At 45.7% G+C, this 25,232-nt stretch overlaps 1 protein-coding gene across 1 annotated transcript in view; it reads left to right on the top strand.

The window, feature by feature from the left end:
- Positions 1–437: 437 nt before the first annotated feature.
- Positions 438–25,232, top strand: part of tanc2a (tetratricopeptide repeat, ankyrin repeat and coiled-coil containing 2a) — a 32,334-nt gene continuing 7,539 nt past the window's right edge. The window contains exons 1-25 of the mRNA XM_033644579.2: positions 438–1,414; positions 6,316–6,455; positions 6,583–6,748; positions 6,837–7,160; positions 9,481–9,606; positions 9,702–9,968; positions 12,131–12,264; positions 12,771–13,002; positions 13,085–13,257; positions 13,741–13,821; positions 13,902–14,102; positions 15,745–15,879; positions 16,480–16,676; positions 18,834–18,942; positions 19,320–19,442; positions 19,520–19,657; positions 19,757–19,855; positions 20,871–21,156; positions 22,415–22,548; positions 22,635–22,758; positions 22,856–23,031; positions 23,156–23,288; positions 24,373–24,464; positions 24,567–24,701; positions 24,790–24,890. Of these exons, the coding sequence (XP_033500470.2) occupies positions 1,126–1,414; positions 6,316–6,455; positions 6,583–6,748; positions 6,837–7,160; positions 9,481–9,606; positions 9,702–9,968; positions 12,131–12,264; positions 12,771–13,002; positions 13,085–13,257; positions 13,741–13,821; positions 13,902–14,102; positions 15,745–15,879; positions 16,480–16,676; positions 18,834–18,942; positions 19,320–19,442; positions 19,520–19,657; positions 19,757–19,855; positions 20,871–21,156; positions 22,415–22,548; positions 22,635–22,758; positions 22,856–23,031; positions 23,156–23,288; positions 24,373–24,464; positions 24,567–24,701; positions 24,790–24,890 (4,115 nt within the window). The 5' untranslated portion in view covers positions 438–1,125. The remainder of the gene's footprint in view (positions 1,415–6,315; positions 6,456–6,582; positions 6,749–6,836; positions 7,161–9,480; positions 9,607–9,701; positions 9,969–12,130; positions 12,265–12,770; positions 13,003–13,084; positions 13,258–13,740; positions 13,822–13,901; positions 14,103–15,744; positions 15,880–16,479; positions 16,677–18,833; positions 18,943–19,319; positions 19,443–19,519; positions 19,658–19,756; positions 19,856–20,870; positions 21,157–22,414; positions 22,549–22,634; positions 22,759–22,855; positions 23,032–23,155; positions 23,289–24,372; positions 24,465–24,566; positions 24,702–24,789; positions 24,891–25,232) is intronic.

Below are 25,232 nucleotides of genomic sequence, written 5' to 3'. Positions count from 1 at the left end.
AACCTCAGGACGACTTTAAATCTCAGTCCAACTCTTTGCGTCTTGGCCCCGACCCCGTCTCTGTCTGTTTCCTGTTGTCACTGAGAAGATCTTTTTCTGTTGATTAAAAACATCAGCGAAACATTTAATCGTCATTTAACTCAGACTTTTTGGACGACGGTGGATTATAACCCTCCGTCTTCACTGTGATTTGTGGCGAGACGCTCTTCTGTTCTCGGAGAAGCAGTTTCACTTTAATTGCAGCATTTCTTTGGTCTGCCGACCTTCATCCAAGTCTTCCTCCAGGATCTCCTCTCTGGCTGTTTTTCTTCAGTCCAAACTTTCCTCGACATGTAACTGATTACTCCTCTCTGCGCTCAGCTCCTCCTCTGTGTGTGTGTGTGTGTGTGTGTGTGTGTGTGTTGGGTTGGAGGAGGGGAGGTTTTGATTTGCAGTGCAGTCAGACGAGGGAGGTCGTCTTTCAGAGCAGATATGGAGGCTGAAAGAAAAACTCTTCAGCTCTTGGAAACTTTACTTCTCGAGCCTCCGTCTGAAGAGAAACTTCATCTGAGAGGAGATTTATTTTTTCCACCTCAGGCTTCAGCTGTTGTTGCTCTTTCTGCCTGGTTTTAGGGAGGCTCTGGCTGTGAGTGAAAGAGGGCTGCATTTTTGGGCAACAAAGGACAATAAGCAGAGGATTACATGGTCCTGATCTGCTGTGTGAAGACTCGTGGATTCTGGTTTCAGCTCTGAAAGTAACGGCAGAGTTTAACTGAACATATGAAGAGTCTGACCTCAGTGTTCGTACGTTTGACCGTCCTTATTAACTGCAGCCGTTCGGCTTCAGAAGTTGGAGTTCCTCGAGTGTTTTTTCTTCTCTTATCTCTTTATTCATACCTTCTTCATCTTCCTCTCCCTCTCTCCTTTGTGTCCTCTGGAGGAGGAGGAGCTCAGGACTGGTTAGTGATGTCATGTGCGTTAAACTTCCACCAATAAAGCTTGATGGAGACGACCAACAGCACGACAGAGACAGAGAGAACTGCTGAGTTGAAGAATCTCGTCTGTTGTTCTCGGTAACGGCTCTTTGATTTGTCGTCTCTACATGGAACCGCTCTGAACCAATCACAGTGCCACCGCCAGCTAGCCATGGACTGCACGGCGGCGATTTTGAAAGCGTGCGCCCGCACCAGAGCAAAGTGGTGTCGGCACGAGCGGTCCTCCATCCGTCACCCGTGGAGACCGGCGAGTGGCTGCAGCTGCGGCGGACATGTCATGGCAGCAGGGGTCGTCAGTCACGCCTCTTCCCTCGTGCGGCGGTTGTTGTTTTACACCTGCTGTTGTGCGTCGCATGAGGAGAGATCTGAGCTGTGTCGGGAATGGGTGGATCGTCCTGGTGGATCTCAGAGAGGAGGAAGAGGAAGGAGTGAGGAGGAAGGTGAGAGTGAAGGACTCTCTCTGTAGCAGGGTCCTTGTTTTTGAGGCCGACAGGTTTCTGTCAGGGTCGAGTCAACCTGTGGGGCTTCTTTCATATTTACTAATGAAAATGTTATTTTGTGTGAGCGGTTCATCTTCCTCCATGATTTTATTTATTTGTTTATTTTTACCTTTATTTAACCAGGAAGTCCCACTGTCATCAACATATAACCAACACTTTCAACACTCACTGACACGCATGCAGCACGACTTGATTTTGCCTGCTCCTGAAATAACATTGCAGTTAACCAATCACAGCCCTCTGACATCATCAGTGTGCTGCTCCTGTGCTTCTCCAGAGCTGAGCTAGTTTTACAAATTTATGTTCGTACAATTAAACAAAATCCTCAGTAACACTGAACAAAAACCCTGTAAGCTACTGCAGGGTTAGCGAGTCAGCTTGCTAACTAGGTATGCTATGCTAACAAGTAAACATGTAGGGCAATGGGCTAAATTGTTGTTCAGTAACAGTAAGAGTAAGAGTATTGTTATTTTACAGTTGCACACAGTTACAGACACATTTTCCCTCTGTCTGACAGCCTCGTCAAAACTATTTTTGCGAGTAAACTTGCCAATGGACAAGAATACTAGCAGGCTAGCTTGCTAACTAGGTATGCTATGCTAAGCTTGCCCATAGGCTAGAGTGAGAATAATATCATTTTTCTGTTGCAAATTTCTCCCTCCTTTTTTCCATCTTGAACTTGGATAGATTTGGTTGATCCAGGACCGTCATCATCATCATCATCATCATACTGATTCTGGATCACTAGTTTATGTCAACATAGTAGAGATATTCAAGATCAACATGACAGTGATAGGGAAAATATGTCTTTTGCAGGTCTTTGCAGCTGTAAAATAACATTATCCTTCCTCTTAATGTTAGTGAACAACAATTTAGCCTATTGGCAAGTTTACCTGTTAGCATAGCTATCGTAGTTAGCAAGCTAACTCACTAACCCTGCAGTAGGTTATGAGGACTTTGTTTAATCATAATAACTAATTTTGAAAACTTACTCAGCTCCAAAGGAATTTTGAAAGAAGCACAGGAGCAGCACACTGATGATGTCACAGGGCTGTGATTGGTTGATTGCAATGTTGATCCAGGAGCTGGTCCTACTGGGCAAAATCACATTGTAGGATGCACATACCAAAACACGCACTCCAGTGTGTAACTGACACTGATGTCTAGTGACACGCTTTCCCGTTCAGAGCACCTCTGATTAAACCGTCTGTTAGAGCTGAGCAAAAACTTTTTTTCTATGACTAAGCGACCAATGAAATCTTGCCGACTAATGACCTTTCTGGTCGGCTGTTAGGGGGGCGGCCCTACTAATGGCTAACGGTACCTGAATTCTCTTGTCAGTCACTTTGGTTGTTGAATGATATCTGGTCGCACCAGAAAGTGTCGCAGAGGAATTCATCCATGCTTGTTCCAGGGCTAGTTGGTAAACAACTGTAGCTGACGAGCTAACAGCTAACATGCTAACATGCTAACACCTGTCAGTCGCAGATTTTCTTCCTGTTTTCTCTGTACAGCGCTATCTCTACGGGACTTACCTGGTTACAAATGGGTTTAAAAATAAATAAAACAAAAATTAGGCTGTGTGTAGAGCAGTAAAAAGTACAGTAGTTCTCTCTGAGATAAAGTATGTTAAAATTGTACTTAGGTACATGAGTAAATGTACGAATCATATGTGGTCTCTTCTGTTCATCAGTTGTTGACTCATAATGTCAAAGATGAATTCAGTGATGTCAGAGAGTCTTGGTTCTGATTTTTAGCTTTTCTGTCGTTCTCAGCTGGTTTTAAAGTCTCAGTCACATCTGCTGTTTTTGTGGTTGAAAACCACGACACATTTCTGCGTCACCTAACTCCGTCCCAGCTGCAGGTTTGATCCCTGCATCTGTCATGTTCCCACTCTGTGTTCCTCTGAACCGACCTCAGAGCTGAAAACGACCCGACAGGAGGAACATCTACACAGGTGTGATTAAAGCGAACGAGGCAACAAACAACACGAGTGTTTATGGCTGTTCACACTCGAAGGCAGGACGCCGTCACAGGAGGGGGAGGTTGAACCTGCAGCGTTCTTACCTGAACAATCAGCATGTGAGGTGGAGAAGGAAGGAAGGAAGGAAGGAAGGAAGGAAGGAAGGGAGGGAGGGAGGAAGGAAGGAAGGAAGGAAGGAAGGAAGGAAGGGAGGGACTGAGAGGAGGAATCAGTAAAGTGGAAAAGTCTCTGTATCTGATCTTTCCATTTTATTTTTCTTCTTCTAAAAATGACTCACACACCCTGTCATTGACTGACCACACACACACACACGTATGTGCAACTGCACACAGACACACACAGACACACACAGACACACATACACACACAGTCTCCTCAGTGTGTGTGTGATGCTTCTCTAGTCCAGCAGTCAGCAGTTTATAGCTGTATAATTACAGACTGTCGGAGAAACAGACTGCTGTGGCTTACAGTCTCTGTGTGTGTGTGTGTGTGTGTGTGTGTGTGTGTGTGTGTGTCTACTCGTGGCATATTTAGGTCATGATAGTGAATATATTAACGTGGAGATCAATTAGTGTTCCACACACAATCTTCCCAGTGGGCTTTGTGTTTGAGTTCATGCCTCGGTGTGTGTGTGTGTGTGTGTGTGTGTGTGTGTGTGTGTGTGTGTGTGTGTTTCAAGTTCTTTTGTTCTATTTTCATAACCTCCTCTGATTGGACAGATCTCATGTTGTGAGGAGTCAATGGTCAGACTGCAGATTCAGTTTCTGTCTCACAGCGCCTGTTCACTCTGAGTGTTTTCATATAAAGTCCTTTTAAAACGAACTGAACTCAGTCCTCTGAAAGTGGACCAAAAGTGGACCAGTTCACACTCTCGCCTTAATATAATAAATACATTGATATAGTTTTGACGTGTCACTGCAGTGGGTGTATGAAGCCCCGCGCCTTCAGATGAACTAAAACTGGAGGAGAACCTGAGTGTTCCTGTTTGATGTGTTCTACCTTCCACATCTGGAGACGTGCAGTATCTGCTGTGGACCAAACTGCTCCTCGTCCTGCGTCCCTGCAAGCGTTACAGGCCAACGTGGGTTTGTCTGTTTTATTCAAGCGTCCCAGGTCAGCATCATGTGATCCAGACGGCTGAATACAACGACACAGAGCAAAGTGAATCTGGAGCACTTTGTGTTCACAGGTCACAGGTGAACTGTGCCACAGTCTGAGTTCTCTTCAAGTCTTCACTGAGTCCATTTAGAGGGCTGAAAAGGACCAAGTGTGAAAACACCCGAAGACCCTGATCACACAGGAAGTGTTTTGCAGGTTGCAAAACATGAGGCGTGCCCCACTGCCTTTTTTTTTTTTAACTGAATGCCACTAGTAAGAAAACGCTTGCTGCACCTCTTTATTGTTGCCAGGCAACCAGCCCATCACCTCCTCACCCTAACCTTCCCATGTAGTCAATCTGCAGTTTATGTATCCTGCAGTAATGAGTGTGTAGCTGCTGCCATGTTGAGGCAGAGGGTGCTGTCTGTAGCTCTGGTTGAGGGTGAGAGGCTGTCAGCAGATAAACAGAGATCTGTGTGGGTACATGAGACCCTAAAAAAGAGGCTGGATCATGGGGAGTACCACCAGTTGGTCCAGGAGCTTCTCCTCCATCATGGACGTTTACAGTACTGCACTTACCTGCTGTTTTCTATTGACATGGTGCTAACTGTGCTTTGTAAAGTCGTATAGCTCTGGGTATCCAGCAACCACTACCACCAGTTTCTCCTCCATTGGTTACCAACTGTAAACTTGTTGTCATGACCATGACGAAAAAAGCAGAGATGACGTGTGGCACTGTTTCTGCTCTGAGTTAAAGTTTTTTCAACTTCTAAATTGAAAGGGATCTAAATTGATTGAAAAAGCACATTGATTGTATTAGATTACATTTCTGCCAATATATATATATACCCGGCATAAAATGCAGAGTGTTAGCTAGCAAGCTAACATTAGCACTCGCATAATTGTTCAGTCCTGTTTTCTTCAATTTTGGTTTTTGTAAATTTGACCTTAAATTAAATTCCCAGTGACCGCCCACATTAGCTGCCATGCTAACAACACACCCAACACACCATCATGCTGTACAAAGTGAAACAACAGGAAACAGTAAAACTTACAGCTCCCACTTGTGAAGTTGGTTCACGGACACTCGGTACCGATCCATGTTTTATCTCCAGAAATGTAGTGAATCCTGCTTTGTACCGGCTCTCGTTGAAAAAAGCAGTCCGAAGTGAAATGGTGAGCACACGCGCAACACTTTAGCAGCTGTTGTGGGGACATTTATGTCAAAAACAAAATGAGTCCACTGGGTCTTCAGATCCTCAGACATGGCAAGTAAAAAAAGGCCTCTGTGGTCGTTTGTGCAGCCAACGACAGAGCAATGGCGTGGTCTCCTCGTACTTTCAACGTCTTTGTTTTACTGGAACGAACACCTAGCTTGAGATGTTATTTCCCCGCATGACCTCATGAAAGGAAGAATGTCAGATTAGCCTGTGTGAACATGTTTTCTGAAAGGTGGAGGGAAAGGGGTTTATAGACGGGCTGAGGACACACATTTTAGTTTGTCAGTCTTTTAAAGTCGTAAATCTAACCCTCCCCTGTTAGCTTAGCATAAAGACTGAGATGAGCTATCATTGCTCCGTCCAAACGTCACAGTCTTTTCAGACACTCAGTTTTTGGCATAAAACAAGTTTCGAGTGCAAAGATCTGATTTGTGTTAGGTCTTAAAAACTGATCTCTCTGTTCCCTGTGACTGTTTTGGTAGATTTGAAGTGTTTGAGACAAACCCATTTCCTCTTCTCCTCTCTCTGCCGCTCTGCAGGTGAGGATGAGGAGTTAGGACCCCCGCCCTCAGTGGACGAGGCAGCTGACGCTCTGATGACCAGGCTGGGCTTCCTGCTGGGGGAGAAGATTGTCAGTGGAGAGCCGGGGTCGCCGTACCACGCCCAGGATGATGGACAGGTGATCAACTCACACAAACACACATCCAGAATGTTTTACTGATCCAGGTCTGGGAGGAGATCCCCCAGGACACCATCCTCCGACTCATCAGGAGCCCAGATGCTCATCTCTCTTGTCTTTCCCACAGAGGATCTCTCCGTCCTCCAGCCTGGCGAGCAGCAGCACCTCCCCCTGCTCCACTCTGCAGCCTCCTGCTGGAGGAGAGGGTGGCAACAACAAGCACGCCTGCTCCAACCACGCCTCCGTCACCTCCCCCACCTCCACGCTGGAGAGCAGAGACAGCGGCATCATAGGTGACACACTGCAGCTGCAGCTTCTTCACACACACACACACACACACACACACGCCATCATTCTGCTAACACTCCGCCTCTCTTTCAGCCACACTCACCAGCTACTCTGCCGAGTCCGCCGCAGAGCGGGACGACGGCGGCGGTAAGTGTCCCGGTGACGGTTACCATGGCAGCAGCCTGAATCTGTGGCAGCAGGGGGGCCGGCCGGTGGTGGCCTCCACGTCTTCTTCCTCTATGGTGGTAGCAGGAAGTGTGAAAGATGGCTTCCTGTACAGCACGGAGGACGTCATGGCCGCCTCCACTTACAGCCTCAACAAACTCCACCCAGACCGAGGCCCTGGCTCCGCCCGCTCGTCAGGCTCCACCCACTCCATTCCTCTCTACCTCATGCCCCGGCCAAACTCAGTGGCTGGTAAGTGTGTGTGTGTGACTCAGAGCTCACACACACTTCCTGTTAGGAAGGAAATCCATCACTCTCTGTCGCATAGTGAGGCTGATTCCATTCTGTGTCCACGCTGGACAGTGGACACACAGTGGACACGTAACAAGAGTCAGGTCTGTTTAAGCTGCAAACGCACAGAAACATAAAATGGAGGCGATTATGAGCTCCGTGTCTGTAAACGACCAGTTCACATCTCATCCCTCCTTTCCTCCCTCTGTGTGTCATAAGAAGGAAGGAAGTGACATGTTTGGCGTTTCTCACACACACACACACACACACACACACAGGATACGAGGCGCAGCAGCTGTGGCGTTCTCGTGGTGTTAGAGGATTGTAACTGGTTCGGTTGGATCAAACTTCGGGTAGGTGTGTTTTTGCTCTGATTCTTCCGGCTGAAGACGACTGAATGTTCTCATCCTGTGTCTGTGCTGTTAACTTCACGTTAGCTTTTATCAGCAGCCGTAGTTAAAGTCAGGACGCCGCTCTCCTCTGATAATACCCTACAGATCCTGCCTGTTCTTGACTTCACAAACGATGGACATTTGAAATTTGAAAAATGTGACTTTAACGTTCTTCTGTTCGTGGTTGTATTTTCAGATATTTATGTGATAGGTGTTCATGCAGAGGTTCCTACAGGTTGGGGATTTATTTGTTGTGCTCGACCCCTGAGCAGAGGCGGAGCCACAGGTTGTAAACAGTCAGGGTCAGACCAAACCCAGGGGTCCGGGGGGCGTGCTCTTTGTAGGAGATTTTCCTTTTCCCATTGCAGCAGCCGTGTGCGTTATTCTTCGAGTCATGTAGGATCATAGAACACCTCAAATCTGTACGTCATTTGGGAAAAACGTGAAAGTTGCCATATAATTTTGTATAATTATTCCCCAACTGTCTTCATCAGTCAGAAACCAAATAATAATAATAATGATGTGCGGAGTGATGTGATGTGTTCGTGTTTTCTGACTTTCAGGAGGATCCTAGCAGCACTGTTCTGAATAAGCTGTAATTTTTGCAGACTTTTGCCAGGAACTCCCATTAGAGGGGCGTTGCAGTAATGGAGCCTGGAGGAGAAAAAGGCATGGACTAGTTTCTCTACATCAGAGAGGGTGAGAGAGGGACGGAGTTTAGCGATGTTCTTAAGGTGAAAAAAGCAGGATTTACACAGATATTTAATGTGATTTACAAATGTTAGGTGAGGGTCCAGTGTCATGCCCAGGTCGGTAACTGTAGATGAAAGGGGGATGTCCTGGTCGGAGAAGGTGGTGGTGCCTATAGAAGATGACTGGGCCTGATGAGGGGTGCCAATAAGTATGGCTTCGGATTTGGAACAGTTGAGTTAGAGGAAGTTACGACTCATCCATGCTTTTATCTCCTCCAGGCAGTTGGTGAGTGTGGACAGAGGTGAAGATGAAGGTGGTAGAGCAGTTGAAGGGGTTGGGTCAGTCCTGAGATACAGCTGAGTGTCATCGGCGTATGAGTGGAAAGAAATCCCGCACTGTTAGATGACACAGCCAAGGGGGAGCATGTATATAATGAATAGAAGTGGGCCAAGGACAGATCCTTGAGGGACACCACATGTAACGGGGAGGGTTTGGGACCTTGCAGTTCCCAATCTGACGAACTGTGTCCTCCCAGAGAGGTAAGAAGTGAACCAGTCCAAAGCGGAGAAACCAGAACAAAACAACCCAGTGAAACACAAGCTTAACTGTTTGTTACGTCATATAGAAATACAGCACTCAGCACTCTCATTTTAGTGTTTTCCATCGTTTTTCCAACCTACTTTAAACATGAAACTGTCTGCGTTCCCATGGAAACTGCATGTCTTGTAGTTGAGTGCTGGGTGTAACCTGTGTAACTGCAGCAACAGAAAGTTTGCTTTCACTGGCCTCTGCAGCAGCTGCTCCTCTGATCCACTGATGAGCTCCGATCGATAAAACCGCCTGACTCAAACTCAACAGTCTGCCACTGAGGAACCAAACACCCCTCAGAGTTATGTCTGTGCTGCGTTCATGGACCCAAAAAAACCTCCTAATTCAGTCTCAGCTGTATCGAGTTTTCACACATACACGTGTCTGACCAATCACGAGCAGCGCTACTGATTGTGAACACACAAATTGGCTCACGCAGCATCAAATAACAAATTAAAACCAAACTTATAAGAAAAACGAACACTTGAACATCAGCGTGACGAGTGCTACTGAAAGTGACCGAAACCATCTTTCGGAAAACATTTTTATCCTGCAGTGTGCCACCGGGGGGCTGGACAGTTCTCTAAATGTCTGTCTTCTCTCTGCAGCCACTAGCTCCGCCCACCTTGAAGACCTGGCCTATCTGGATGAGCAGCAGAGACACATCCCGTCGAGGACGTCCCTCAGGATGCCCAGACAGAATTCTGGGAGTCGTAGTCAGCAGGACCACAGAGGTAAACACACACACATGAATGTAGGCAACTTTTTAAACACACAAACAGAATCACAATGCTCTCCTCTTCTTCCTCCTCTTCCTCTCCTCCCGCAGTTCGTTTCACTCCCTCTCTCAACCTGAAGCCGCTCCACTTTGAGGTTTCCGGTCTCTCGTCTGATTGGCTGTTCACTGGCAGGGAGTGGCTTTTCCAGGAAGTGGACGCCTGTCTTCGCAGCAGCGACCCAGCGACCAGTCGGGGCGTGGTGATCGTCGGCAACATGGGCTTCGGCAAAACGGCCATCATCGCCCGTCTGGTGGCTCTCAGTTGTCATGGAAACCGCTTGTGGCCCACCGCCGAAAGCAGCCAGATGATGCCCAAACGTAAGTAAAGACAGACTTTAGATATTCTGTCGAACAGATCGGGTTCAAAGATCTAAACACGCAGCACAACTCCGACTGTTTATCAGGTTTTATGTCCCGTCAGCTGATCTGATCTTGTCACGTTAGCCAGGTGAGAGGGATTATACTCCAGGAAAATACTCTCAGTTCAGCTCAGTGCAGAGAAGAAAATTGGAAGTGAGGAAAGTAAACAAACAATTTAAGTCAAGAGCGTGAGATGGACCCAAATTTGTTATATTAGGTAAAATTATTTTTCTTTAGTCACTGAATTCCTATGGCAGAAACGGTTCGTAATTGTGTTGCTGTTCACTAGTACACAGTAAATATACAGTTCTTTAAACTTTGGGTTGTTTTGTTAACATGCTAACTGGCTAAGTAGCGTCTTGAATCAGTCCTGTCGGTCTTCCTGTTTCCCTTTTTGAATGCGACCACCACCGTCTGCTGCTATGGAGAGTTATTTCCTCTCATAAATGAGACTTTCAGGAAGTTTTCTGCATGAATTCGAGGTAACACAGCGTGACTTATTAACAAATGGTAATGTAGTCATGTCTTTCAACTATCCTACCAAAGCAGCATGACTTTTCATGGTTCATTCAGCTCATGCACAAATATTTAGCTCCAGAAACCAGAAGACATTCCAGTAAGGCAGTAAAACAAGGTTTTTGTCCCAGTGTGGTTTCAGAAATGTTTTATCATTAGATTTCAGTATCACACAGTTTACCAAGCTCTCGGTCGGTGCCTGAAGGCGACACGCAGCAGTAAACTGTTGGCAGGAACTCGTATCACGTTTGTTAAAAGACCCCCAGTGAGTTCTTGAGTCATGAAGACGACTGTATTCGTTTTCTAAGACAGAGCTGAGTCATCACACAGAGTCCAATAAAACTAGACAGACTCAGGATCAGCAACCAGACAGAGAGCTGAAACAGCCGCCAAAAAATACTACATCAGACAGTGGAGAAAATACGATTGAGATTCAGCTGAGAATGAAGAAGGCAGCAGACTGAGAGAGATGGTTTGTGTTTTTATGGCTCCATGTTGGGGATAGCTGTGACCAGAGGCAGCATGTTTTCAGGTTGTTCGTCCGTCAGTCCCATCCTTGTGAACATGACATCCCAAGAACGCCTCAAGAGAATGTCTTCAATTTTAACACAAATGTCCACTTGGACTGAAGAATAAACTGATTAGAATTTTGTGGTCAAAGGTCACTGTCTCATTTTTGAATGTGATATCTCAAGAACAATGTGAGGGCATTTCTTCAAATTTGGCACAAAGGTTTGACTCGGACTCGAGGTTGAAGTGAGTAGATTTTGGTGGTTAAGGGTCAAAGATCGAGGTTGCTGTGACTTTGCATTCATCTAATTCTCGTGAAAGTGATACCTCAAGAGCATCTTAAGAAAATTCCTTTAAATTTGGCACAAACGTCCACTTGGACTCAACAGTGAACTGATTGGATTTCGGTGGTCAAAGGTCAGTGACTTCAAAAATGTGTTTGGGTCATAACTCCAGCATTCATACAATAATTGTGACAAAACTTGACACAAATGTCTAACAGGATAAAATAATGAAGGTGAGAAGGTCAAAGGTCAGCTTGACTGTGACATCATCATGTTTTAACGTCATATCTCAGGAACAGAAGGGGAGACATTTGGTCAGATACTGAATTGGTGACTCTAATCTTGAAACTGTGCTGATTGTATAGATCTTCTGTGTGTGAAGCATCCATGTTTTCACTGACATGGATGGAGACTGTCAGAGACACTGGACTGGTGGGCGGAGTCATACAACCACAGGGTGGACTGGTGGGTGGAGTCATACAACCACAGGGTGGACTGGTGGGCGGAGTCATACAACCACAGGGTGGACTGGTGGGCGGAGCCATACAACCACAGGGTGGGCTGGTGGGCGGAGCCATACAACCACAGGGTGGACTGGTGGGCGGAGTCATACAACCGCAGGGTGGACTGGTGGGCGGAGTCATACAACCACGGGGTGGACTGGTGGGCGGAGTCGTACAACCGCAGGGTGGGCTGGTGGGCGGAGTCATACAACCACAGGGTGGGCTGGTGGGCGGAGTCATACAGCCATGGCACAGTATTTTTAGATTTAAAACATGTCTGATAACCATGTAGCGGCCTTCACCCCAGATGCAGAGGCTGTTTCTTTCTCCCACGACTCCCTGGGAAGAGGAGGAGGAGGAGATGAAGGAGGAGGAAGCTGTCCAGGGACTCCAGAGATGAGGAGGAGGCAGGAGGCAGCGCTGAGGAGGCTCTCAGGACAGGTAGGATCTGTTTAGATCCACTGTATCACATGACAGGTTACAGAATACTGAAAAAGGGAACTTTGGAACAAAAAAAATGTAGGAACATAGGACCCTGGGAAGGATCTTGGAAAAATTAGACCATGGAAACATAGGGCTCTAGGAACTTAGGACACTGAGAATTTAGGACTGTGAGTACATATGACCCTTGGGAACTTAGGACTCTGGAAACAAAAAAACCTTAGGAACTTAGGCCCTTGAGAACTTAGGACCCTGGGGACCTTAGGAAAATTAGACCATGGAAACATAGGGCTCTAGGAACTTAGGACACTGAGAAATTAAGACCTTGAAATCATAGGACCTTGGGAACATAGATACACTCCTGGTACACAGAATGCTTTAATACTGATTTGTGATGTTTATTCAGACACATTTCATCACAGATTTTTCTCTCTAAAAGTCTGCTGAAGAACTCCACACCAACAAACTCAGATCGATCCAAGCCTACTTCCTGTCCGTCTCTGCAGGTCGTCTCGTATCACTTCTGTCAGGCTGATAACTGTCACACCTGTCTGGTTCCCGAGTTCGTCCACAACATGGCGGCGATGCTGAGTGATGCCCCTCAGCTGTCGGTCTATAGAGAGCTCCTGCACCGGTCGCCACAGCTGCAGAGCACGCTCAGTCTGCGCTCCTGCATCCAGGATCCAAGCTCCGCCCTCCAGAAAGGAATACTAGAACCACTGGACGCTCTCTACAGAGGTAAACCCAGCTTGCATCCTGCCAGCTTCTGTCCAGTAACACCAGGGACTGAACTCAATCTGTTCCATGTTGTTTCTTCCAGAGAGGAAGTTACACGTGGAGGGGGCGGGGCTTATCGTGCTGATCGATGGACTGAATGAGGCAGAGTTCCACCGGCCAGACTACGGTGACACACTAACTTCCTTCCTGACCCGAAATATCCAGAAATTTCCTTCCTGGTTGAAAGTCATCACCACTGTGAGGACCGGACAGCAGGTACACACCTTTACAGGATTTATACTCCTGCATCGAATTGACGCCGTAGCCTGGCGTGCACCTCCCCAGACATGTAACTACATGTCACAGCAGCGCAGACCAATCAGCTAAACTTTACAGTACTTCACAGAAACCTCCACCGCCCACTAGTGTTTTGGAGGTGTAACTGCAGAGTGACACAGACAGACCACTGCACAAGTTTAAATGCTCACAACGGCATAGGCGACGTGCTTAGGCCACGCCATAGGGTCCACCACACATGTTTAAATCCGGCTTAAGCCTGTAAATTCTAATGTCATCAAGGGGATCTAAGGACAAAATAAGTCTGATCTTGATCCGTTCCTTATTGTCCTGAAAAACTCTACCGCCCTGCATCAGGTAAATGTTTAAGACAGCTGTAACAGGGTTGTTATTTTAACTTGAGTCGAGCTGGAAACATAAAACAAACTCATGAAGTCAAACGAACTCTGTTTCTTTCATCAGGACGTCACGCGCTCTCTGCCGTTTCACTGCATCTCTCTGGACAGGATGGAGGAGAACAGCGCCATAGACCAGGACCTGCAGGTAACATGCACACAGTCTGTGCGTCCATCTGTCTGTCTCCCTGTCTGTATGTATATTTATGTCTGTCTTGTTTTTCTCAGGGTTACCTGATGCAGCGTATCCACAGCAGCGCAGAGATCCAGAGCAACGTGTCGCTGAGCAACGGTCGCCTCGACAACGCGGCGCTGGCCAAGCTGATCAGCCACCTTAAGAGCCTGAGCCGGGGCTCGTACCTGTACCTGAAACTGACCCTGGATCTGATCGAGGGAGGATACCTGGTCCTGAAGAGCTCCAGCTTCAAGGTGAGGAGGAGGCAGGGAAGGAAGGAAGGAAGGAAGGAAGGAGGTCAGATGATTGAATCTCCTCCTCTGTGATTGTTTTAGTTACTTTGTTTCCCAGTAAAATAGAAATATCTAAAGTGACGCACATGTTTTACGTCCGTTACGTTCACAGCTACAAGAAATTTTCCTCGAGGGTTTTCTACCAGAAAGAGATCTCTTGGTTAAGCTTTGGAAAAGAATAGATCTGTCTGAAAAGGGCTTTGTTGGAGAAAGCCTAAAAGAAAAACTTCTCCTATGAGCGTTATTTCAGCATCCAGTTGGTTCAGTCGTGGGGAATGTACAGCTCGGTCTTACAAATCTGATTCAGGGGATCATGATGTTGGGCTGAGGTATACATTTCTGATGCACTGAGACATTATTCAACTTTCCTGCATAAAAATTATGAAATTATCAGTTTAGTTTTTCACTTATTGGAGCCTGAGTGCTGACGCAGGCCGTCACGATGTACAGTAATTTCAATGACGTGTGTGAGGGGCTCATGATGCTCAAAAACTCATGAAACTTTGCACACACATCCAAACTGATGAACATTTTGATATTTTATGGGTCTCATCCTCATTTGTAAAAACAAAATGGCTCAGTAGCGCCCCCCCACAACATTTCCATGAAGTGGAACTGCTTTCACCTAGATGGTGGAAAATTGCGCCGTACCCTAAACCCAGCAGGGCAGTCAGCCATTTTTATCTTGTGCCATTTTTGAGCATTTTTGGTGATTTCAGGAGCTGTACTTTGACCAACTCCTCCTACAGATTTGATTTGATTGAGTTCACCTAAAGACCTACATCATCAAAAGTTGCTCACAGCTTGAGTTTTTGCCAAGTCGTGTGTTGGAGGTGAGGCATCAAATTACCTTGTTTTGCCACTAAACAGGAAGTGGTTTGTAACTCAACCATACAAGATCCAATGCCCCAAACTTTTTATGTTTGATGAATGTTGGCCCTGAACACATCTACATGTCAACATTTAGTAGGAGTTATAGTGCCACCTACTGGCAACAGGAAATGTCATGTTTTCTACTTATAAAACAGCAAAGAGTACCGGCTCCATTTTCTCCAGAGCCTCAGTAACATGTCAGACAGATCCAAGTCAAGTCAAGTCAAATTTATTTATAAAGCACATTTAAAAACAGCCCAAGTTGACCGAAGTGCTGTTCAGTTAAAAATGAATAAAAGAGATACAAGTGTTGTAAAATAATAAACAGAACAAAAACAGCAACCAACATAGATCAAGACACAAATAAACACATAGGCAACATCAGGAGGACTCAGAGGCTTTTTTTTAAAGAAAAGAATGGGACCTAGGACTGAACCTTGCGGGACCCTAGGTCCCATTCTTTTCTCCATCTACATGCTTCCCCGTCAAATCATTCAAAAATATGACATCTCTTTCCACTGCTATGCTGATGACACCCAGCTCTATCTTCCCCTCAATGCAAACGACCAAACTCACCAACATCTTCAACTGCATCAATGAAATAAAGTCCTGGATGGCAGTAAACCTCCTTCAAATAAATGAAGCTAAATCAGTCCACACAAAGACTCAGCAAGACCTAATTTTGATATGTCCCTCTAATGTTTGTGTGTGTGTGTGTGTGTGTGTGTAGGTGGTCCCTGTGAGTCTAGCTGAAGTCTACCTGCTGCAGCTCAACATGCGGTTTCCCACCCAGTCATCTTTCCAGAGAGTTCTGCCACTTCTCAACGTGACTGTGGCGTCACTGCACCCACTGACCGACCAGCAGGTACAGAACACGCCATCTGTGTGTGTGTGTGTGTGTGTGTGTGTGTGTGTGTATGTGACTCCAGCGCCATCATCAGGTCAAAATGTTTATTTGTCCAAGTTGTCTGTGACCAGAAACCTGCAGTTGGAGATTTACTCCATGTTTAGTTCCAACAGTGATGGAGGAAGTACTCAGTTACTCTACTGAAGTAAAAGTATTAACACCACTCTGTGTAAATACTCTGTTCACTCTCTGAGACCCACACAGAGACATTGTTGTCTTTTTAGGAGGAGACAGCAGATCAGCAGTAGACGTCACACAGAAGCTGAGAACCTGAAGATTAATCTAAGAAGCAGCTGTGTGTGCGTGTGCGTGTGTGTCACATTTTTCTGGTCATAAATCTGCAGTAAAGCTTTTGTTTTGCTGAGACACCTGTTCAAACGGGAGAGTTTAGAGTTTATAGGGGCTGAGAACATTATGAAGGACGTGTATGATGAACACATGAGCTCACAGAGCTGCAGCCTCTCAGTCGCGTTGAAGTCGTCTCGTCAGTTCATCTTTGATTCATTGAACCTGGATTCTGATTCCAGCTGATCTGTGACTGCTCCTCTCCCCCTCCAGCTGTTTGAGGTGGTAAACGCCGGCGCTCTGAGCGGAGGGACACTGCACTGGGGAGAGTTTGTGCACCGGGTGGAGCAGCTCTCGCCTTTCCTGCTGCGACGGAGCGACGGCAGCAGGATGCTGAACCACGCCTCTTTCAGGGAGTGGCTGATGTGGAGAGAGGAGGGTCAGGACGACAGGTTCCTCTGCGACCCCAGGTACGCTGACCGACAGCACACGTGTTCCCTTAATTTGTTCTACAAGCATCACGTTAGAAAAGCTGTATGGAAATCTTTAAATTTGATTAATTGTGCGAAAAAGTTTTCTGGAAAAAGAGTTGATGGGATAAACGGGATGTGGGAACATTCACCTCAGATCACCGATCAGCTGTTTCTGCTGACGGCGTCTCCAAAGACCACTGCTTCAATATGTATTCGTCTCTGGACTCCACGACACGTGGTCAACACTTTCTGATGTGAAAGAGCAATTAAAAGTTGCACAACTAGAACAACTTCCTGAAGATCTCTGGTCATTTTTCTCCTGTGGATGTTCAGACAACTTGTTTTGTGTCTGCTTCTCCTGGTGTTTCTTCTTCTTCTACTCTGTATACTGGCAGGTTACAGTGTGTGTGAACAGCTCCGGGACCCAACAAGACTTTTCCCATTGATTTATGTTGTTAAAGACTTTATGAGTATCACAGCCTCCACAGAACGTCCCATTTCACCATCAGTATTTGATCCATTGTGTCCGATATCATTTTGAAACTCTCGGAGAGACGCACGGTTAAATAATTTTATCCCCTTCAAGTTAGCAGAGGGCTAAACAGGAAGTTAGCCACTCAGCCGGCAGAAGTCTCTCATGCTCCTGCTCTGTGGGCTCAGTGATGCAGACGCAGAGCAGATTTATGCGCCACTGAGCAACTTTCACAGAAACAGTAAATAGACAGGCGAAGGCAGTGTGGTTGCACTGGGGCCCGTGGGGGGTGGGGGGGCACTTGTGAATGATTCAGAACGCCACCTTTGGAACTACACCTGTGTTTATAAAAGAAAAGGGTTTATTTTTCTACTAACACAATCAGTTTGTTCTCTCCAGCTCAGACCCTCATCGATGATAATTCCCAGGAATCTTGTTGTTGATACCTGCGGCATCTCAATGGACTCAGTTGTAATGCGAGATAAATCCATATTATAGGATTTTCTGCCGCTAAAAATAATAAAATTAGAGTTTTTAATGTTTAGAGATTATTTATTTTAAATAATGCAACGTAGGCACCTAAACCAACATTTGCATTTTCAATGAATGAACTAAAGTTTGAGTGTGAGAGAACAAGGGTTGTGTCTTCTGCAAACATGATAGAAGAGAAGAGATTGAAACATTTGCTAAATCATTTATATAAATAAGAAATAATAGTGGTCCAACAATGGATCCCTGCGGAACCCCACAGTGTAGTTTTGCTCTGTTAGAATAACATCCCTTAACACAAACAAACTGAGCTCTGTTAAAAACATAATTTGTCAACCATTTATGAGTAACATCCTGAAAACCATATTTATATAACTTAACCAATAAGACATTGTGATTTACAGTATCAAATGCTTTAGAGAAGTCTTTAACTAGTTACTAGTGTGGACTGGAGCCTTCTGCCACCAGGGCCCCGCCCTCAACGCTGTAACCAGGTCTCTTTGCGTAAAGTGTAGCCTATACCGCCACCTTGTGATCAAAGTACACTTTATCTAGCCAAGTTTATTTGCTCCAAATCAGTTGATGGAAACACGCTGAGTTTGCATTTCTTTTTTGTGCCAGTTCAACAGTTTGTGTAAAGCTCCAGTGTGACGGGTCCTAGGGGAAATATCAGCAGACGTAGAATATGATACATGTGTTTTCTTCAGTGGATAATCACCTAAAAAAAAAAAAAGAATTGTGTTCTCGTTCCCTCAGAATGAGACGTTCATATCTACACAGGGAGCAGGTCCTCGTCTACAGAGATCACCATGTTGCACCGCCATGTTTCTACAGTAGCCCAGAATGGACAAACCAAACGCTGGCTCTAGATAAAGACTCTAGACTTTGAAAAACAGACACTGAAGCAGCTTTGTTCAGTGTTTTTACTGGATTAAAGTTGGGTCACGGACAGTTGGTACCGATCCTGCTTTATCTTCAGAAATGTAGTGAATCCTGTTTTGTATCGGCTCGTTGAGAAAGATGTCTGAAGTAAAATGGTGAGCACACACACACGATACTTGAGCAGCTGCTGTGAGTACATATGCATCCAAAAAAAGAATATGCTCTGGTTCTCCAGATCCTCAGACGTAGGGAGAACAACTGACAACAGAGCAAAAGCTGTGTCAACATTCTGTCTGTCTGTCCGTCTCCAGGAGCGGTCACACTCTGCTGGCGTTCTGGCTCTGCAGACAGGACGGAAAGTTGAACCGACAGCAAACACTGGAGCTGGGACATCACATCCTGAAGGCTCACATCTACAAGGTCAGCGCACACACACACACACACACACACACACACACACACACACACACACCTTGACTCGGTGGGTAGGGATGTGTATCTGCATACAGCGGGGCCACCTGTTTGAAGGACTCATCGAGTCGACAGCTTTTAAAAACAGCTGTTTACTGCTGAGCTGTGTAACTCTTGGTACATGCGACTCATCATCGTGGATTTTCAGGCCGTTAAGATTTCACTCGATGTCGTGAGACGTGATCATAACGTGGATCGAGAAGAGGAAGACGCTGAATAGTCCCTGAATGATAAAGACATTAAAATCCAGTTGTTTGATTCCTCGTCAGCGTTCATATCAACGTCCGTCTAACAGTTTGTGTCGTTGCATCTGTCCTCGTCTTCAGGGTCTGAGTAAGAAGCTCGGGGTCTCCTCGTCAGTCCTGCAGGGGCTGTGGTTGTCCTACAGCACAGAGAGTCTGAGTCCTGCTCTGTCGTCGCTGAGGAACCTGTACACCCCCAACATCAAGGTAACACACGTCACACACACTCATCCACACACACCTGCTCACACAGCTGGACTGTAACCGTCTCCCCACCTGTCCAGGTGAGCAGGCTGCTGATTATGGGCGGGGCTGATGTGGATGTGCGGAGTGACGTCCTGAACAACGCCCCCCTGCTGTGCGTCCACGCTCACCTGGGACACAGAGACGCTGTGGCGCTGCTGCTCGACCTCGGAGCTCAGGTTAAAAAAAAACATGTTTGTAATGTTTGAGATGATTTGATTTTTTTCAGATAATTTAAAGGAAGCAAACGTGTGTCTGCGTCTGTGTCGCTGTTTCAGGTGGACGCTCAGTCACATGATGGTCTGACTGCGCTGGGATTCGCTGCTGCAGCCGGACATCTGGACATCGTCACCATGTTGAGTCAGCACAGAGCAAAGGTAGCCGCCGACCCAGAGTCAGAAATTAACTTAACGACTCACCGGCCAAAGAGACTGGTAGATTAAATAATCCACCGACCGTGGCCAAAAGGACAGAGCTCAGTTTATATTGATGATGTATATTTTTACTGATCAACTTATACGCACATGTCTGACTTTAATATTTAATTATCCAAATGATCACAGAGGAACCAGGGGACCTGTTGAGCAAGAATATTTTGGGGTTTGCAACTTGATTAAAGTTTTAAATAGAATTTTTAAAATCCGTCAGTGTAGAAATGATGTTGAGATGTTTTGGAATTTTAACCTCTAATTAATCAAACTGCTGCAGTGAAACAAAAAGGAAGTCACGACAAACGCTCGACAAAGGAAAACAAAACAAAAAAGAGAAGCTTTCCTGTTTTAAACAACCATCGTGGTCATATTTGGTGGGTGTTCATTCAGACCCTGTGTCTGCTGCTAGTTCTGAAGTCACTGAATTATATAAATGTTTACTATGGTGCCACCCAGTGGTCATAGCAGGAACAACGCTGTCTCCAACAGTTGTCTTTCCTTTCTTTTCGCAGCTAATCTCACAACCTACTGGAGCAATCAGCCTCAGATTTTGTGTGCACATTAATGACTGTGTGCTTAAAGGTCTCAGGTGGTTGCAGTGATTCACAGCAGTTTAATAACCTGTTTTATTGACAGTTTTATTTTGTCATTGACTCCTCAAAATTACAAGACTTGTAACTGCTGCAGTTTTTTGATAAATCTAAAATGTCTCACATCACATCATAATAAATAATAAGCACTGTGGGGCTACAGAGATGCTACAAGTCCTGTTCCAGATGTGAGGGATCATGTTTGTTTGGTACAGACTCAGCAGAAATCACATCATCATTATTTTTATTGTTTATAGAGAAAATGACAGATATTAAATCATGGTTTTAATATCTGTCAGAATAATTACAGATTACAGATTCAGATTTTTTTCGAGGTGTCTCTGAGTGTCTGTCTCTCTGTCTGCTCTCAGGTGGGACACGTGGACAGCTCAGGTCGCTGTGTGTTGGTGCACGCCGCTCAGTGCGGTCACCTCGACGTGCTGAGCTTCCTGCTGAAGCGTGCGGACTGGAGCTGCACTTCCTGCTGCGGCCAGAGGGAGGCGAGCAGGCGTCAGGCGCTGCAGCAGGCGCTGACCGCAGCCGCCAGCATGGGCCAATCAGAGCTGTTGTCGTACCTCCTGGATCTCCCAGAGGAAGACGAGGAAGAGGAGGAGAGACCTGAGATCAACACAGCTGACAGTCTGTGGGGGGAGACAGGTACCATGACGACTGTACTTCCTGTTACTGCTGATGAGTCACAACTGCAGGGTTTTATTTTATTTTATTAATTTAAAATTTTATTTAGAACCAAGTTGGAGCAAATCTTCCAGCACATCATTACAATTTATTTTTTAAATAAAGTAATAAAATGATCAAATAACCAAATAAAACATTTGACTGTTCATATATGATATTATTAGATAATAGTGGTACAATAAATAAAAATAAAAATAAGATTTTTCAACCCTTGGAAAAACCGTTAGTGGTAAAAAAAAAACAATCAGGCAGGAAGAAATAAACAAATTAACAAATTAATTCAATTGAATAAATTAAAATAAATACATTTTTTAAAAAAGGAAAGAAGATACTTTTTATTGTCAGCATGTTTGAGTAAAAAATAAATAAAATTCATTAATTAATTGAAATTTAAAATAATTTAAAAAATAATCATTCAACCAGTCAATCAATCAAAGAATCAATTAACCAATAAATAAAATATTGTTTAAAAAATTACAAAATACAAAAAGTAGCACATACAAAACATTAATATATGTGTATGTGTGCATGAAAACTTAAAACTTCTTCACTTACACACACACACACACACAAAATAATACGTAAAGTAGAATTACAAAAAAAAGCAAGAAAGAAAATACTGAAAGGGTCGTATAAAAATACAAATATATAAATAAATAGTTAAAAATAAAAACAAAGCAGTAATAACAGGCGCCACCTTGTGAATCAGAATATTTCAGTGGCAAACTGAACCAGAACTGAAGTTACGTCACGTGTTGCTGTTAAAGGTTCTGCAGGTCAGAAGGTGACTCCCATCATTGACTCTAAGGTGCATTCAAAGACCTCCAAGACAGTAGTAAATAAGAGAGATTGTCAGTCAGTGGCTGCGGTGCTACGTCACTGACCTCTAGTGGAGGAAACTGAGCACTACAGTCCGACACAGCTGCCTCAGTTTACCAGGATCAGAACAACTCTGTCCCGTCCTTGTGACCACGATATCTCAAAAACACCTCAAGGGTATTTCTTCAAATTTGGCACAAACGTCCACCTGGACTCAACGATGACATCAATAGATTTTGGTGGTCAAAGGTCAAAGGTCAGTGGAGACGTACAGCTGCAGGGCGGTGATTCTAGTTGGTGATGCCATAAGATCTGTTAAAAAGTGTGAATTGGTCGTAACATGTTGTTACATGTTGACAGTGTATCTGTGTGTGTATGTGTGTGTGTGTGTGTGTGTCAGCTCTGACAGCAGCAGCAGGAAGTGGCTGCCTGTCTGTCTGCAGACTGTTGTTGGATCAGGGAGCGGCTGTAGAACAAGGCAACAGGCGCGGCGTCACTCCACTCGTCAGCGCTGTGAGACGAGGACACTGGCAGGTACAGAACACACACACACACACGCACACACACACACACACACACACACTCGGTGGTGCTGAGCGTCTGTCTCCGTCTCTCGTCAGGTGGTGGAGCTCTTACTGAGTCACGGGGTGGAGGTCAACACGATGGACCAGCAGGGTCGAACTGCTCTGATGACGGCAGCCTCAGAGGGACATGTGACCAGCGCCCAGCTGCTGCTGGATCATGGTAACCACCTGTGATGTCACATCATCAGTGAGTGGAGGAAGACCTCTGACCCCACGTTACGCTCCGCCCTGAGATGAATCTCTCTTTGTTTTCCCAGGAGCGTCTCTTGAGCAGACGGACAGGGAGGGGTTAACGGCGCTGAGCTGGGCGTGTCTCAAAGGCCAGCTCCCATTGGTCAAAGAGCTGGTGGAGAGAGGAGCAGCCACGACTCACGCTGACCGCAGCGGACGCACACCTCTGGATCTGGCTGCGTTCCGCGGTGACCCTGAAGTGGTGCGTAGAAGAGTCCGTCCCGTCACAACGCAAGTGAAGGAGCTGGTGACGAGGCTCCTTCTGTTCAGGAGAGAAATCTGAAGTCAGTAAGAGATGTTAAATGTGGGCGTGTCTTCTCCTACAGGTGCAGCACCTGGTGGATCACGGTGCGTCGGTGGAGCACGTGGACTGCAGCGGGATGCGTCCTCTGGACCGGGCGGTCGGCTGCAGAAACACCTCAGCAGTCATCGCTCTGCTCAAAAAGGGAGCCAAGATTGGTACGAACACACGACTAGCATGTGTTCAAGCAGAGACACAGACAGGAAGTGATGCAAGAGAGGACACGTAGGATAGTACAACAGACGTGTAAATATACATTTTAGATTGCTGTTGAAAAAATAACGTTAGACTTGTGTTTGCCACTGGTTGTTTAAAGTGGAAGAAGAACATTTTTCCGCAAGCTAACGCTGTTTCCTCATCAGCTCCTTAATCAGGGACCATTAAGAATATAGTTTCACCACAGGTCGTTTTAGTAGAACCACCACAAGCAAACATGTTCTTTGTTTAGATTATCAAACAGGCGATGGATCACAGAAACTTGTTTATGGCTGCAACGTTAGCTAGCTGAAAAGTTTTCTGACAGCTGAGTCGTAGCCATGAGAACTTCACACAACCCACTGCAAAAATCCAAAATATCCACTTTAGTTATTGTTATTATTATTATCAGTGATCTAACCTACGTCACTGCTTTTGCTAATAACTGAGCGGCTGTGATACAAACCTGTTAGACGGCTGAGGGTAACGGATGTAACGTGAAGCCGATGTCGTCAGGCAAGCACCGCCATTTATTGTTTAGTGTACCGACAGAAGTGAAATTACATGAACACACACAGAGATGCTTCACAGAGGAGAAGCCAGCCAGGCGGACGCAAAGGGAAGGGCGGTGAGTGGTGCCAACCATAGAACAGAGAAAACAAAGCACACTTCCTGTTCTCCTAAAATAACATCCCTCCTGATGTACAGCTGGACAAAAACCAAAACCTGCCAGGCTACACTGATGTTACCTTTCACACTAGCAGCCACACAAAACTCCAGTGTGTCGAAACCTTCAGAGACGTGCGTGGTAGATATGAGCCTTTTACCCAGATCCTGAAGCCACCCGGCCCGCCGAGTGCCTCATACTGGTTACTGTGACACACAGATGGATCCGCTGTCATTTATTAAAATACTGATAACTGACAAACAGAAATCTGAGACTGAACACAGTAATCTTCTTTACAGAGGAAATCAAACGTTTGTCAGATGTTTGCTGATATCACTGTGTGTGTGTGTGTGTGTGTGTGTGTGTGTGTGTGTGTGTAGGACCAGCGACGTGGGCCATGGCGACCTCTAAACCCGACATCCTAATGGTTCTGCTCAGTAAACTGATCCAAGAGGGAGACAGACTGTACAGGGTAACACACATGCACTCAAGAACACACACACACACACACACACACACACACACACACAGCATGATTACCGATGACGTCTCGTTTCTATGTGTGTATTTGCAGCAAGGTAAAGTGAGGGAAGGAGCTCACTCCTACCAGTCGGCTCTCCAGAAGTTTCCGGGCGACGAGCTGAAGACGTTCAGACAGCTGAGAGTGTGTGTGCTGCTCAACCTCTCCCGCTGCCACCGCAAGATGAACGTCAGTCCCTTTTATTTTGAAGACAATCTCATCTCTTCCTTCTTCGGTGTCAACACACCATCACAAACTCTTTTTATTTTCCCTGCAGGATTTTGGCCTCGCTGAGGAGTTTGCAACCAAGGCGCTGGAGCTGAAAGCAAAATCCTACGAAGCCTTTTACGCCCGAGCCCGCGCCAAACGTGGACGCAGGTAACCATGGTGACATGACGACGTGTGAGACGATACCAAAGATGCCAAACCTGTCCCCAACTCACCCATTCTCAGCACCAAATTCAACACCAGAGTAAAAAATGAAAACAAAACAATAAATCCCACAAACAAACTCTTCTTTATTAAAAACATTTTTTATTATTATTAATCCCTGATAATCTGTCTTGAACACAAAGTACCAGTCTGTGTGGGTTCATGAGATTTTGGGGACGAGGAAACTGGAGTTGGTCTTCGCATTTGGCTGCTTGCCCCGCCAGCGTTCAGCGTCACATCACGCTGCTGTTGTTTGTATCAGAGTATAAATATGAGTGGTTGCCATCG

Source organism: Epinephelus lanceolatus, chromosome 18 (assembly GCF_041903045.1).
Source record: "Epinephelus lanceolatus isolate andai-2023 chromosome 18, ASM4190304v1, whole genome shotgun sequence".
Lineage (NCBI taxonomy): Eukaryota > Metazoa > Chordata > Actinopteri > Perciformes > Serranidae > Epinephelus > Epinephelus lanceolatus.
This window is presented reverse-complemented; position numbering and strand designations above follow the sequence as displayed.